At 42.3% G+C, this 16,910-nt stretch overlaps 1 protein-coding gene and 1 long non-coding RNA gene across 2 annotated transcripts in view; one reads left to right on the top strand and one right to left on the bottom strand.

Moving 5' to 3' along the window:
* LOC144695985 (serine incorporator 1-like) overlaps nt 1-2,362 on the bottom strand; it is a 37,899-nt gene extending 35,537 nt beyond the window's left edge. The window contains exon 1 of the mRNA XM_078567126.1: nt 2,245-2,362. Within this exon, the coding sequence (XP_078423252.1) occupies nt 2,245-2,283 (39 nt within the window). The 5' untranslated portion in view covers nt 2,284-2,362. The remainder of the gene's footprint in view (nt 1-2,244) is intronic.
* LOC144695986 (uncharacterized) lies at nt 1,951-9,394 on the top strand. Its single transcript, XR_013580044.1, has 2 exons — nt 1,951-2,031; nt 9,171-9,394. It is a non-coding gene; the product is annotated as an uncharacterized LOC144695986 (long non-coding RNA).
* The last annotated feature ends 7,516 nt before the right edge of the window (nt 9,395-16,910 follow it).

The following is a 16,910-nucleotide window of genomic DNA, read 5'->3' as shown; positions in this document are numbered from 1 at the left end:
GGATTCAAATCTGGCTACAAAACAAAAAGATTATGGATTGAAGGTAGTTACTCAGACTGGTAAAAGTTGGGAAGTGGTGTTACACAATGATTGGTGCTGGGACCACTAGTGTTCTCCTGACAAACAACTTGGACTCAGGAATTGGAAGTACAATGTCAAAATTTGCATATAACACCAAATTTGGGAGTATGCTTAATACAGAAAAGGACTGTGACAAAATCCAGAAAAACTTGCAGAATAGATGTGCAATTGGTAAATGAACTGCAACATGGATAAATGGGAGGTGGTACGTTTTGGTAGGAGAATAAGGGGATCACATACTGCTTGGAACACAAGTGTGTAAAATGGAGCAGAGGAATCAAGGGGTCCACATATCACTAAAAATAATGAGAGATTAATAAAGCTATTTAAAAAACGTGTTTGTTCCTTCAGTAATAAAATTGAAAAGCAGATAAGTGACGTGAAGCTTGTATAGAACCTTAGTTAGACCACACTCGGAAGTACTTTGTACAGTTCTGCATTATAAAAAACATATTAAGGCACTGGAGAAGGTTCAAAAATCGTTTTATTAGGATGATATCAGAATGAAGTTATTATACCTTCAGAAGTTGTTATACCTTCAGGAAAGCTACAATAGGTTGGGGATCTTTTCACTGCAGAAAAAAACTGAAGGTGTGAACTGATAAAGATCTTATAATTAAAGATGATAGAGTTGACGTAGAGAAGATGTTTCCATTTCCAGAAGAATCCGGAACTAATGTCTATGAACATAAAATAGTCACTAATAAACCAAATAGAGAATTCAGGAGAAACCTCTTGACTCAGAGAGTGCAACTCAATACCACAAGAAATAGTTGAGGTGATGAGAGATTGAAGGATAAGCTAAACATATGAGGGAGAAATGAATAGAAGGATAAATTGAGGGGATTATAAGGGTAAGTGGAAGCTCAAACACAGGCACGGAGCTGTTGGGCCAAATGGCTTGCTTCTGTGCTGCAAATACCAAGTGCTATTTGATAACATTTTGGGAACAGTTTGCGAAATCATACCTTTTCAGATAAATAAATAATTCAGATAAAAATCAATTCTAACTTTTGTACTGTAAAAATTAATTTACTGTGATAACCCAGTTTAATAATACACATTGCATACAGGCAAATCTAGACAGCTCCATTGACTGATAGCTGGGGAGAGGGGGAAGAGAGAGAGGGGATGGGTGGAGACGGGGTCAGTAAGAGAAAGAGAATAAAATCACTCAAGTAAACATGGAAGCCAGATCGTGATGGACACAATGTCCCAGATTGAAGCAATACAGTCCTGAATCCCCAATCTTAGTCACTCAGCTGCAGATGTCAGACATCCCTCGGGAGGACAAAGGGGAAGTAAATAAGATCACGTGAGCTGCAACCACGAACAGTGTTTACAAGTCAGAAACAACTCGCACTTAACTCCAACGAGTATTCCTCATAGCTCGTTAAGAGTGGTGTGTGTCCCTTTAAAAGGGCACAGTCTTCCCGTTGCCAAATTAAGCACCTGACTGTGATGATACAAATCTCAAACGACATGACTTAAGCTACAGGAAAATAGCAAAGCCGCCTTATTCACCCACAAATAAAATGTTGTTCACAAAATACATCACAACAAAAAAAAAAGTGTCCTTACTTAAAAAGAAGCAAAATTACAACCAAAAACAAAAAAAAAACAAAATAAATAAGGCAAACGTCACGGGGAAACCAACGCTGCTGGTCTGACTACAACTTCCTCAAGCAGCAAGTGAAAAGCTCCAAGATAAAAAGCAAAACACTGCGGATGCTGGAAATCTCTGAAATTAAAATAAAATAAAAAACAGCTGGAAAAACTCAGCAGGTCAGAGCTGGAGAAGACTGGAAACGCTGAGTGACTGTCTCCCCCTCCCCGCAGATGCTGCCAGACCTGCCGAGTTTTTCCTGTCTCCAGTTCAACTGTGCAAATTCCCAGCTCCTGAGGAGAAAGTTGATCGTTAAATGCAGCTTTTAAATTGGAAATAAGGAGGTAGCTCTGCCAACGTTACACGAAACACCAGGGGTGGGGGGCTGTGACTTCTGGTCGCCAAATCCAACACAAAGCCAGGAGTTTACAGTTGGGAATCCATGGGAACAGGCCCGCTCCGCCGCCACATTCCTGAAGCCGAACTGAAGGGGATAGAACAAGGAGCCGAGCCCCACCATTCGGCCCGGAACGCTCCCCGGGGGTAAAGGTACTCACACAGCTGGCCACGGAACAGAGTGCTAGGCAGGCTCCCATGGTGACTGAACCCGAGCTCTAAAACTCGCCGCTGAGGAGACACTCGTCGCTTGGTTCCCCCTTCGGTTCCTTTCACCGAGCCTCGCTCGGCCCTTTCCGGAAACACTCGGCCATTTCCGGAAACACTCGGCGGCTCCGAGTCCGGGTTCCCCTTTTCCGGAAACACTCGGCCCCTTTCCGGAAACACTCGGCGGCTCCGAGTCCGGGATCCGCCTTTTCCGGAAACACTCGGCCCTTTTCCGGAAACACTCGGCGGCTCCGAGTCCGGGTTCCCCTTTTCCGGAAACACTCGGCGGCTCCGAGTCCGGGTTCCCCTGTCACCGAGCCTCGCTCGGCCCCTTTCCGGAAACACTCGGCCAGCTTCTCCTGAGGAAGGGACGTACGGGCTCGGAACGTTAACCCAGTTCCTCGCCGCGCCGGCGCTGTCAGATCTGCTGAGTGTTTCCAGCATTTTCTGTTTTTTATTATGTAGGGAAAGCTTAGCAGACTGGCAGCATCTATGGTGAGAAAAAACAGAGTTAACGTTTCAAGTCCGTGTGACTCTTTTTCAGAGCGAAAGAGAAGTTGAAATGTGATGGATTTTACACTGGTTAAGAGGTGGTGGAGAAAATAGGTCAGGGACAGGTGGGACCTAGGGAGAAATTTGACAAAGAGGCCATGGACACAGGAGAAAGGAGGTGTTAATGGTAGCGTTAAAGACTAAAGAAGGTGCTGATAGTGGCATGAAGGTGAGATAGCAGAATGTGTGTTAATAGCAGAAGAGTCAGCGCTCTGTGAAGGCAAAACATAAGAACCAGTTGCAGCTGGCCGGGATTTGAGGGGGGGTGAGGAGGCGTGGAGGGAGGAAAAAAATATTTTAAAATGAATAAATCAATAAAAATAAAAAATTGGATTAAAAAAAGGGGTAGAGATGGAGGAGAGAGTTCACGGTCTGAAGTTGTTGAACTCAACGTTAAGTCCAGAAGGCTGTAAAGTCCTCGTCGGAAGATGAGGTGCTGTTGCTCCAGTTTTCATTGGACTTCACTGGAACATTGCAGCAGGCCAAGGACGGACAGGTGGGCACGAGAGCAAGATGGTGTGTTGAAGTGGCAAGTGACAGGAAGGTCTGAGTCATGCTTGTAGGCTGAGGGAAGGTGTTTTGCAAAGCAGTCACCCAGTCTGCGTTTAGTCTGTCCAATGTAGAGGAAACCACATTGGGAGTAGCAAATACAGTGAAACAAATTGAAGGAGGTACAAGTGAAGTGCTGCTTCACCTGAAAGGAATGTTTGGAGCCTTGGACGGTGAGGAAGGAGGAAGTAAAGAGGCGGATGTTGCACCTTCTGCGATTGCATGGGAACGTGCTGTGGGAAAGGGATGAGGAGACGGGGGTGATGGAGAGGTGGGCCAGGGTGTCATGGAGGGAACAGTTCCTACGGAATGCTGACGGGGAAGTGGGTGAGGGGAAGATGTATTTTGTGCTGGCATCATGCTGGAGTGGCGGAAATGCCAGAGGATGATCCTTTGAATGCGGAGGCTGGTGGGGTGAAAAGTATGAAGCTTGCCATTTCAACACACCATCTTGCTCTCATGCCCACCTGTCCATCCTTAGCCTGCTGCAATGTTTCAGTGAAGTCCAACACAAACTGGAGGAAAAGCACCTCATCTTCTGATGAGGCACTTTACAGCCTTCTGAACTTAACATTGAGTTCAAGAACTTCAGACCACGAACTGTCTCCTCCATCCTTACCCTTTTTTAATCCAATTATTTCTTATTTTTATTTATTTATTCATTTAATTTTTTTTTATCCATACACCCCCCAACAGTGCCATCTGTAACTTGTTCTTATATTTTGCTTTCAAGAGCGCTGACCCTTCTTCTGCTATCTTATCTTTATGCCACTATCAGCACCTTCTTTAATCTTTAACACTGCCATTAACACTCCCTTTGTCCTGTGTCCATGACATCTTTGTCAAATTTCTCCTTAGTTCTCACCTATCCCTGACCTTCTATTTTCTCCACCTGCTCCAATCCCTCTTAAACAATATAACATCCATCACATTTTTACTTCTTTTTAGCTCTTGAAGAAGAGTCATACAGACTTGAAGCATTAACTCTGTCTGCAGCTAGACCTGCTGAGTTTGTCCAGTATTTTCTGTTTATGTTTCAGATTTCCAGTATCCGTAGTATTTTGCTTTTATCTTAGCTCCGATTCTGTTCACTGAGCCTCACTCGGCTCTTTCTGGAAACACTCGGCATCTCCGAGTCTGCCTTCAACTCGGACTCAGCAGCACCACTGGCAGGCACCTTTTGCCAACATAACACCAGTGATTGCGCACACACTGCTGCCTATGGGCGGGGATGACCTCAGCCCAAACACTCCTTAATCATGGAAAGACAATCAGGCATAGACTAGAATAACCTGTTCGTCCTCACATATCTGAGTCAGAAGGTTGTATGCTGAAGTCTCACTTCAGAGATTGGAGCCCATAATCTACACTGACACTCCGGTGCAGTGATATGATGGCATCATATCTTTCAGCTGAGATAGTGGAAACCCATCAGGCCTTTTAGTTGGATACAAAAGATTCCATGACACCATTCAAAAGAGCAGAGGTTTATTCCTCCCCAACCCCCTTCCCGGAAAAGATTTATCCCTCAAACAACATTCTCTCTCTCTCTCTCTCTCTCTTCACATACCATGCCCTAAGAGGGCATTGTGTCCATGCAGCTCCACGTTAATCTTGCTCTAAATGCATGGATCATCTGCGTTGGTCGTATGTTCATCCAATTTGCCAGGCTCTTTAGAAAGATCGCTCTTTGTCTACCTCAATCTCTTTTACCACTGATCTTTCCCATCAGCATCGAACTTTCTAAATCATGACATCATATTTCATTCCCAAGAAATTCCAACTGTCGTTTCCTGATCATGGTGACCAAGAGATCTTTTGATCTCAGATTTTACTAGCACCTCTTCATTGGTAATGTGACTTGTCCAAGATATCATTATTCATTATTCACCTCAACAACCACATCTCTGCAGCCTCAATTCTTCACTGCACTGGTTCACTGATTGTCCAACACTTGTTTACGTATGTCAAAATTGTTGTGATGTAGCATTGCAGGATTCTCAGCTTTGTTTTCATGGCTAATTTTGAGTTGATCATAATCTTTTTCATTTTTTGAAATGTATAGTTGGCCATTCCAATCATTTGTCTTATTTCTTGGTCACAATTTCTGTCTGATGTTAACATATAGAAGTGTCAAAATGTTAATCAAACCTGTTAGATCTTTTCATTCTACACTGTGATCTTACATTCTGGTGTGATTTTCTTTTTGGACACTACTAGACATTTTGTTTCCTTACAATTTATGCTCAGCTCTTTCTTCTCACTTTCACTCATTTCTCCATCCAAAATCATTTGCAGTTTCTCCTTAGAGTTGGTAATAAGAAAGGTGTCATCGGCGTATCTTATATCATTAAGGTTGTAACTTCCAACTAATAATCCAGAAAGGTCTTCAATCTGTCTACTTACGAACATACGAGCACATGAAATAGGAACAGAAGTAGGCCATTCGGCCCCTTGAACCTGCTCTGCCATCCATTAAGATCATGGCTGATCTGTTTGTGTTTCAAATTCCACATTCCTATCTACCCCCGAAAACCTTTGATTCCCTTGCCCAACAAGAATCTATCTACCTCTACCTTAAAAATATTCAATGACCCCGCCTCCAGCACCTTCTGAGGCAGAAAGTTCCAAAGTTGCACAACCGTCTGAGAGAAAAAAATTCTTCTCCTCTCTGTCGTAAAAGGATGACCCCTACTTTTAAAACAGTGCCCCCTAGATCTCGACTCACCCACCATAGGAAACATCCCTTCCATGTCACCTTGTCGAGACCATTCAGGATCTCATATACTTAATCAAGTCACCCCTCACTCTTCTAAACTCGAGTGGAAACAAGCCCAGTCTGTCCAACTTGCCCTCACAAGACAACCCGCTCATTCCAGGTATCAGTCTAGTAAACTTCCTCTGAACCGCCTCCTACGCATTTACATCCTTTCTTAAATAAGGAAACCAAAATTGCACACAGTATTCGAGACATGGTCTCACCCAGCCCTTTATAACTAAAGCATAACATCCTTACTTTTATGTTAAATTCCTCTCATAAGAAAATATAGCATTCCATTAGCCTTCTTAATTACCTGCTGTACATGCATACTAACGTTTTGTGACTCATGCACTAGAACACCTAGATCCCTCTGCACCTCGGAATTCTGCAGCTGTTCTCTGTTTAAGTAATGCTCTGTTTTTTTATTCTTCCTGCCAAAGTGAACAACTTCACATTTTCCCACATTATACTCCATCTGCCTTATTTTTGACCACTCACTCAACCTATCTATATCCATCTGCAACCTCCTTTGTCCTCTTCACAATCTACTTTCCTACCTATCTTTGTGTCATCTGCAAATTTAACTACCATGCCTTCTCTCCCCTCAGCTAAGTCATTGATATAAATTGTAACAATTTGGGGCCCCAGCAAAGATCCCCGCAGGACTACACTCGTCACATCCTGTCAGTCAGAAAAAGACCCATTTATGCATCTGTTTTCTGCCAGCCAGCCAATCTCGCCAATATGTTACCCCCTACGCCATGAGCTTTTCTTCTCCGCAATAACGTTTGATGTGAGACATTATCAATGCATCTGGAAATCCAAGTACAGTACATCTTCATGCTCCCCTTTATCTACAGCTCATGTTACTCCTTTAAAGAACTCCAGTAAATTGGTTAAACCTGATTTTCCTTTCACAAATCCATACTGACTCTTCCCGGTTGCCTTGAGTATTTTTAAGTGCCCAGCTATAACCTCTTTAATGATTGATTCTAACAACTTCTGCACATCAAGCTAACTGGCCTAGGTTTCCGGTTTTCTGCCTCTGTCCCTTCTTGAATAGAGGGATTATATTTGCTATTTTCCAGTCTGATGGAACGTTTCCAGAATCTAGCGAATTTTGGAAAATTAATACGAACGCATCTACTCCTTCATTAGCCATCTCTTTTAAGACACTAAGTCCATCAGGATCCAAAGACTTGTCAGCCCGCAGCTCCATCAGTATGCTCAGTACCATTTCACAATGATGTAATTTCACCAAGTTCCTCTCTCCCTTCCACCTCCTGATTTACAGCTATTACTGGAATGTTTTTGTATCCTCTGTCGTGAGCACAGAAGCAAAATATTTGATCATTTCATCCACCATTTCCTTATTATCTACTATTAACTCCCCACTGTCACTCTCTATAGAACCAACGCTCACTTTACTTACTCTTTTCCTTTTTAAGGTACTTGTAGAAACTCTTGATATCTGTTTTTACATTTCTAGCTAGCTTCCTCTCATACTCTAATTTCTTTCTCCTGATTAACCTGTTAGTCATTCTCTGCCATTCTTTATATTCTGAACAATCATCTGACCTGCCACTCACCTTTGCACAGTTATATGCTTTTTCCTTAAGTTGGTTGCTTTCCTTAATTTCTTTAACCAATTTTCACTATACGAATTGAATAAATCTAGGGAGAAAACACACCCTAGTCTGACCTCGCTTTCAAACTTCACAAAATTACTTAGAACATTCCCAACTTTTACGCCTGTGGTTTGTTCCAATAAAGATTTCTTTTATGAGAAAAAACTTTTTCACACAGTGGGTGGTTCGGGTCTGGAATGCACTGCTTGGAAGTATGGTGGAGGCAGGTTCAATCAAGGCATTCAAAAGGGCGTTAGATGATTATTTGAATAGAAACAATGTGCAGTAGTTTGGGGAAAAGGCAGGGCAAGGGCACTAGGTTATAATGCTCATTTGAAGAGCTGGTGCAAACACGATGGGCTGAATAGCTTCCTTCTGTGCCGATAAAAATTCTGTGATTCTGTGATTCACTCTAAGATCTTTGCCATTGAGATCAAGAGACTCTAACATGATCATTAGTTCTTCATGTTTCACCTTACCAAATGCCTTACTATAATCAATAAAATACATGAATACATCTTTTTTTCTGATGGCATTTCTCGTTTCTCTAACTTCTACAAAACCACATTGGAGAGCTGAAATTTCTGCCTTCATTTTGCTCCTGGCCCTATTTATCAGTACGCGAAGAAGGACCTTAGTAACATGAGCCATCAGACTGATAGTGTGATGGAGTTTACATTCCATTGCTCTGGGCATTTTAGGGAGCGCAATAAATGTTGATTTCCTTAAGTCTGGGATTTCTCCTGTGTCGAAACTTCATTAGAGATAAGAATTGGTTTCCAAAACAAAAACAGAATTACCTGGAAAAACTCAGCAGGTCTGGCAGCATTATTCAGGTAATTCTGTTTTTGTTTTGGATTTCCAGCATCCGCAGTAGCTTTTAGCTTTTTGTTTTTATAAGAATTGGTTTGTCTATTCCAAAGTCTTCTAAACTTTTAATTTGTTTGGTGACTATTTCCTCTGGGCCTTTGGGCTTTATTGTTTTTCATCTTACTTATTGCTGTTCTTACTCCATCTTTCATGATCTTTGGACCATCCATGTTTTTCTTAATTGCTGGCTTTTCTTCTTGTCTTGTCCTCAAATAAGTCTTGTATGTATTCAGTCCATCTTGTAAGCTCTTTGTCACTTTTCATGATAACTTTACCATATTTCCCTATGATACATGCGACAGATGGACATAGTCAATTTTTCCTGTGATTTCCCTAATGTCTTTATGCATTGTTCTTGAATCTGTGTTTTTATATTTTTCTATTCCTTCACGTTTTTAGTTCAACCACTTTTCACTTCTTTTCACCACTTCTTTTCAACACATTATTGTTTGATCTTTTTATTGAATTCCTGATATTTCCTTTGATCTATTTGCTTTACCTTCCTCCTCTCCTCCCTCAGGTCCAACATTTCATCTGTCGTTAATTATTGTTTGACCTCATGGCCTTTGTGATCCCAATGAAAGATGGGAAATGTGGATCGACTGGTGTACAGCGAATGATCAGGTTATTCTAAATGCCTGGTTCAAGGAGCATCCAAGAAGGGAGTACAACAGGAAAAGTCCTGGCAACATGACCAGAAATCAAATTAACTATGTGACAATAAACAGCAAATTCCAAAATGCAGTTTGACAATCAAAGACCTACCTTGGTGCTGACTGCAGGAGTGAACATGCACCTTTAGTTTGTGCCATCAAAATAAAACTGAGGAAGTTCAAAAACACAGGGACATTAAAGAGACTAGATTATGAGCTACTCAATACAGAGAGCTCAATTAAAGAAAAATTTAAAGTGGAAGTTCAAAACTGTTTTGAATAGCTTGAAGACCAAGGAAACCATTCAACATGGGAAATGTTCAAAGCATCAGTGTTAGAATCATCAAAAGGCACCAAACAACATGACTAAAATAAAAGACCTGGTCATTTATTTCATTGCTGTTTGTGAGAGCTTGTGCCATACAAATTGGCAGCCGCTTTTCCTACATTATAACAGTGGCTACCCTTCAAAACTACTTCATTGGTTGTAAAGCACTTTGGGGTGTCTTGCAGTCATGAAAGGTGCTATATAAATGCAAACTCTTTTTTTCTTTCTATTCCACCCTGATATGTTGCCCTTCACAACTGTTGAAGAGAATGTGTTTCCCTGATTAAACTTCCACTTATCAATGCTCCTTCAATCTGACTAGAAACTAGTGAAAATATTGTGGCCCTGCAAACATAGAAATAATGACATTAGAAAAAGATCCTCCGGTCCATCCACCCTTACAACCGTGATTCCATATATTTTCACACAATATATACACTCTTCATCCCAACCAGAACCGTGCAATCTTAGGGGATGGAACACACTTCTACTTTTGTTAACTATGTAATGAATCAGATGTGAAATAGAGCATTCTCTACTTTTCCCCACCAGTGTGAAGAACCTTACAAATGCTCCCCAATCTTCAACCTTACAACTGGCACAAGGAGACTTGCAGTCTGTCGGTCAGGTTGGACTTGAATTTGAAGTCCCAGCGAGAGGGATAGTATTGTAACCCCATATGGCATTGCCCCTTTTAAATTAAAAGAATGTTTTTCTATTATGATAACTCTGAAAATTACATGAAGCTAAACTAAACATTATATACTGCCGTGTCTATTCAATTTAAAGATTCAATCCCAATGAAGAAATGGGCAGAGGTGACTCCCACATTCTACGGTTTACAAGACAGAAGCCTTACTGCTTAACCACCACACCAGATGCTCATTGCTTTGATTCTGAACTGGCCAGGGCTGTTATAATTGGATAATTCTATAACATATGCCACTTTCCAACAGCTTGTGTAAAGGCATTGAGTAATATGTATTAAGACATAGGTTTGGAGGTTAAAAAATTGTCTTAGGCAATGGTTTTGAATCCTGTCCTTCACTAATATTCTGTTCCATTGACATCAATCTTGTTTAAAAGTGTTCATCTCTAACATCTAGTTCTGGCGAAAGGACATTGACCTGAAACATTTGTGGTTATTTTACCCAGTGCACCTTGTGGGAAATCCACGAGATTGGGTGTAAATTCATTTCTATACCTGCCAATCGCTTCCCTGCAAAATTGCTTGTAATTTGCATTTAGAACTTTACAACAATGTAGCGTCATTTTAATGAAAGAAAGAAGGGAGAACTTGTGTTTATTGAAGGGGTTTTCTGGACCTCAGGATGTCCCAAAGAGCTTTATCAGCAATGAAATACACTTGAAGTGGTGCCTCAAAGTGCTTCAATACATTCCTATAAAGTGCAGTGACTGTTGCTAAATAGACAAATGTGACAGCCACTGTGCACACATCAAGATCCAACAAGTGTTAGTGAGAGGAATAAAGAATTGATTTGTTCCTGGTGGCATTAGTTGATGGAGGAATGTTGGCCATTATACTGCGAGAACCTTTTACTTGAGAAGCGCCATAGGTTCTTTAATATCCACTTGAAGCAACCGAAAGATTAGGGTTACCAACTTATGTTGAACAAATTCCTGGCAATTTGATTACGTGGCATCTGATCATATAACATCTAATCATATGACACTTGTTCACAGTTTGAAAGTGTTATTGCATTTCCCACCTAAAGATACAGTTCCCTTTAACTGAGCCCCCTCACTTAGGCTAGCACCTGAAATGTGAGAAGTTCCACGAACCAGCATATGCTCATGAGGCAAAGGAAGGACACAGCCATAAACCAAAGGCACAAAGCTCTACTGCTCCCCCTGGTTTTTAACAGCAGTGCCCAGAAGATCCATTTTCCATTCCAGGAATAGGTAATCTGAGAGTATTGATGATCTTATTACCTATTGATGGAATACTGCATTGTTGGAGGTGCGGTCTTTCAGATGTGACATTAAACCAAGGTCTGTTTGTTTACTCTGGCGCTAAGAAAGATCCAACAGCACTATTTGAAGAAGAGTGGTGGAGTTCCTCTGTATTCTTCAGAACATGGCTTGGTAAATTCACAGCTCCGGAGCGGCAGGCAGCCCATTAACATCTCATTTGCAGCTCGCAATCTTTTCCTGTTGAATCACATCATCGTGAAAAAAAAGCCAAAAAAAGATTAAGTTGAGGAAATGACAAATCACAGAACTAGATGGCGACGTAATTTTCCTTATTGAGTTATTCATTTGCTTATTCAAAAATTTAGTTTCTACACTGACAAGCTTCAAAATAGCATTTTAGAGTTTATTTTGGAAAATATATAGGCCCAGATCTTCAATTCTCCGGAGAGTCCTACTCTGGAGGTACCACGGAAGATGCGCTGTGAGACCCCTGAGAAGTCCCCATGCAAGGACTGCACAGGAATTGCCAATGAAGTTTCCAGGAAAAATTAGAAGGGTTAAAACCAGTTCTAACTCCTGGGTAACTATGTTAGTGATGCCACCGCTCCCCCCTCCCCACCCCCCACCCCACCCAGCTCCCCACTGGACCACCCCGACTACACCTCCTGACCATCCGACTAAACCCTGGAATCCTGACTACCTCACTAACCTTCCCCCCACACCCTGACTAACCACCACACCCTGACTAACCCCCACCCCTGACTAACCCCCACCGCTGACTAACCCCCGCCCTGACTAACCCCCCCCACCATACCCTGACTAACCCCCCACACCCTGACTAACCCCCCACACCCTGACTAACCCTCACCCCTGACTAACCCTCACCCCTGACTAACCCCCCACGCCCTGGCTAACCCCCCCACCCCTGACTAATCCCCACCCCCGACTACCCCCCACACACTCCCCCATACCCCGACTATCACCCAACCCCCCCCAGCTAACCCCCGCAACTACCCCCAACCATCCAACTACCCCCCACTGCCCAATGACTAACTCCACCTCCTGACCTCATCTCCCTACCCCCCAACTACACCCCACCCCCAAAACAACCCCCAAACTCCTCACCACCCCTCCAACCTTCTACCTACCCCAACCCCTGATTAACCCCCCAACCACTCAACTACCCCCCTGCTGCCCCCCAACTACCTCCCAAACCCCGACTAAATCCCCATTCCCTGTACCCTCCCCACCCCCTGAATACACCCCTCCCTGACAATCCCCAACCCCCATGACCACCTCCCCAACTCCATGACCATCTCCCCAACTTTCCAACTAACCCCAACCCCTGACTAAACCCCAACGCCCTGTGCAGCGGCTACAACCTGAACCCACTGACCATCATCCAACCCCCCAACAGCCCCTGACCATCCCCAAAACCACAGTACTACCCCCACGCACTGACCCCCAAGCACCACAACTACCCCAACTCCGTGATGACTTCTCCACCTCCCACTTACGCAACTAACCCCCCGTCGCCACCTGACCACCCTCCTGAGTATCCCCCACCACATGACCCCCCTGACCATCTGACTACCCCTAACCTCCTGAGCACCTGACTATCTGCCGACCCCACCTCGATCACCCAAACCCCCCCCACCCATCCTACCCCCTCACCCACTTACCTTACATACTTACCTTCTCTATTAGCTTGTCAAGGTGGCTTTGGGACATATAACATTACCAGTATATGGCAGATAATGCCATAAAAAAAGGGGCTTGACTTCATTTCGCCCAATGATGATGCACTGCACAGAAGGACTCCAGGAGCAGCTACGCTTCGCATGCCTCAGCAGGCCTGGCTTGGAAGTCTGGGCGAGAATGGTGCACCTCCAGACTGAGGTGGGAAAATAGGAGTAGAGTGACAATCCCATGGTGAGTGCCATTCCATAGAAGATTCAGCCCAAAGATACTGTAATTGCAGTCTTAAAAAGATAAGTTAAAAGGTCAAACCACTTTTAACAATGAGCTCTCCTCGCTGTTGACAATTCATCTCAGGATTCAATTCATACTAAAGAATTTATCATTCATAATTATTTACTAAATTATACACATGATTTTAGGAGAAACATCACACACATGGGATATGTCTAACTTGACGAGAGGAGTAGATTTTGCCCTGCTACCAAGCCAAAGAGGGCTCGCATATGACTGATATGAGATGAAATGTTTCATATTAACTAAAAATTGAACTCTGCCTGGCAACTGTTAGCAAAGCTTTGCCAAAAAATATCCACCTAGAAGTGAAAGAAAACATGCCATTATGATTCTCCAGGAATAGGCTGATCAAGCCAAAGGCAAATTTAAGATTTGGTTAGCATCCAGATTCAACTTTGCAAGCAAAAATAATATTTTTTCCCTATTCCAGGATGTAGAAACTGGATTTTTGCCCAACATTTGTACAAGATTGAAATTACATGAAATTCTGTAGTAACTATCGTCAGTCTTATAAACATCAGAGAGAAGTTAAAGCAAATGGCTTTTTACAGCATCAAATAAGTGCATAATATTCCTTCGATTCTTGATAAACAATTTTTTTCTCTTAAGGTATTCTTATGTCTGTACTCCATTCTTTAATTTTTTTTCATCTTGCGACTCCCAATAGCTTTTATTTTTGGCAATCTTTTTGATAAGGCTTTTCTGGTAAAATAGATTGCCGACCCCTGCTCCAGGACATTTATCACTCAGCGAAAACCATCATAACACACTATCTGATCATTTATCTTACGGCATTTGTGAAACTTTGATGTGCGTAAATTGTCTGCCATGTTCAGAACTGTAACTATTTTTAAAGCAATTCATTGGCTGCAAAGAGCTTTAGGACCTCCTGAGGACATGAAAGGTGCTATATAAAGCAAGTCCTATCGCTGGTTCTTTCTTCTTTTACAAATAAAGGGTGTTCGAAGGCAAAGTTGAAGGCCTGCGTACCAGGTCTTGCCGCTCCTTAAGTCAAGCTGGACTAATACAGTTATAACACTCGCATCTAGCCAACCATGTAGAAGGTTGCCCAGGTATGTCCTATCCACAAGAAACAGAATCAATTTAACCTGGTTTAATAACAGCCCTATTAGCCTCCTTCCAATTATAAGTAAAGTGATGGGAGGAGTCACTAGCAGTGCCATCAAGCAACAAGTTTTGAAGGTTGAGAGGTGATTTGATCGAGTTGTAAAAGGATAAATATAGGGAAACTATTTGTCCTGATGGGGGAAATCAAGAACAAAGAGACCTAATCTTAAAGTTAGACTTCAGCCTTGGTAGAGGCCAGAGATTCATTGTTTAATGCAGGAGGATTGGCAACCTTACGGCAGAGATAAAACTAGTGTGTGTCAACTTCTCATCAGAAGGAGTGTATTTCCAGCAATGCAGCACTCCCTCAGTATGGTGCTGGATTGTCAGCCTAAATTGTATGCTCAGGTCCTGAGATTCAGTGCAGCATAAATTACAAAATCATCCTCCTCAAAAACATCTTCGTAACAGATGATGCTGGGAAAAACATTTGGAGCAGGCAGCCTATCATATGTTCATTTCCAACATAGGCCAGAATCGTCTCAGATTTGCACAAGGTGTCCAGCCAAGAGGACACCTCCTCCACTGAAGAGCTGGAAATAAGTAAGACCCATCACAGCGCTTACCCACACCCTCCACCTGCACAGAGACGCATACCGCACAAGTGTCAGGCAATGACCATCTCCAGCAAGAGAGAATCCAACCATCGCCCCTTGATGTTCAATGGCATTACCATCACTGAATCCCCCACTATCAACATCCTGGGGGTTACCATTGACCAGAAACTGAACTGGACTAGCCGTATAAATACTGTGGCTACAAGAGCAGGTCAGAGGCTAGGAATTGTGCGATGAGTAACTCACAATTTCTTCCATGTGTTACTATATATACAACATTGTCTAAATAAACCTCACAGTTATGTACTTCAGCTACTACTTAACTCATAAGTCTCTGAAATGTAGCTGGGGCATTTTTAAACCTAAGCAGCATGACTGGACATTGATACAACTCACTTGGTGTAACAAAGGCAGATATTTCTTTAGCCCTTGATGTTAATGGCACTTGCCAGTACCCCTTCAATAGGTCAATTTTAGAAAGAAATTAGGTACTGCCAACCCTATCGATGCAATCTTCTAACCAAGGAATTGGGTGCGAATCTGTCCTCGTTACTACATACACTTTCCTGTAGTCTATACAAAATCTAGTGGATCCATCTGGCTTAGGAACCAATACTACCGTTTAACTCCAGCCACTTTGGCTGGGCTCAATCAATTGATTGTCCAGCATATATCGGATCTCTGTTTCTAACTGAACTTGTTTTTCTGGGCTCAACCAATAATTATGTTGTTTTATTGGCACTGAGTCTCCTACGTCCACATCATATCTAGCTAATGTAGTACATCCGGGTGTATCCCTACAAATTCCCTTATACTTCCTAAGTAACCTTATTAAATCTTCGTTGGCCCTTCCTCTAAATATGAAAACATAGTGTCTAACTGTGTCAGTATTGTCGTATTGGCTAGTTGAATTGTAGGAGGTTCACTTTGGGCACTGTCTACTTCTCCTTCTACCTTGTCCTTACTGCCTCTGTCATCCTCTACTACTCCTACCACCTGGCACACTTGCTCTATCTTATCATCTTCTCTGCAATGATATTGCTTCAACATGTTTATGTAACATAACTGTTTCTTCTTCCTATGCTCAGGACTATCTATCAGATAAATCACTTTACTAACTTGCCTAACTCTCTTATAGGAGCCACTGAATTTCACTTTCATGGGTTCGCCCTGCAAAAGATCATAATACCAATACTTCATATCCTGCTTGGAACATTCTAGTTGTAGCATATTTGACTGCCCATTTTTTCATTTTGGCTTTGGAAATTTTTAAGTGCTCTTGTGCCACTTTACATGCTCCTGTGAGTCTTTCTAGAAACATGGACATGTAATCCAACATGGAGGATTCATCTTTCTGTTTTAGGAACTTTTCCTTAATCACTTTAAATGAACCTCTTATTTCATGACCATAGATCAATTTGAATGGACTAAATCCAGTGAATTCATTTGGAGAATCTCTGGGAGCAAATAGTAAGAAATCTAATCCTTTGTCCATGGTAATAGGTCTTAATCATGGTTTTGAGAGTCTGATGGTATCTCTCTAAAGCTCCCTGTGCCTGTGGGTGATAGGCAGCATTATTTGATACCCAAATTGCTGTTATGTCCTGGAAAACTTTAGACATGAAGTTAGAACCTTGGTCAGATTGTATTTCAATTGGTAGGCC

The sequence above is a fragment of the Cetorhinus maximus genome, chromosome 21, assembly GCF_964194155.1.
Source record: "Cetorhinus maximus chromosome 21, sCetMax3.hap1.1, whole genome shotgun sequence".
Taxonomy (NCBI): domain Eukaryota; kingdom Metazoa; phylum Chordata; class Chondrichthyes; order Lamniformes; family Cetorhinidae; genus Cetorhinus; species Cetorhinus maximus.
Note: the sequence above shows the minus strand (reverse complement) of the source record. Positions and strands in the feature narration are given on the sequence as shown.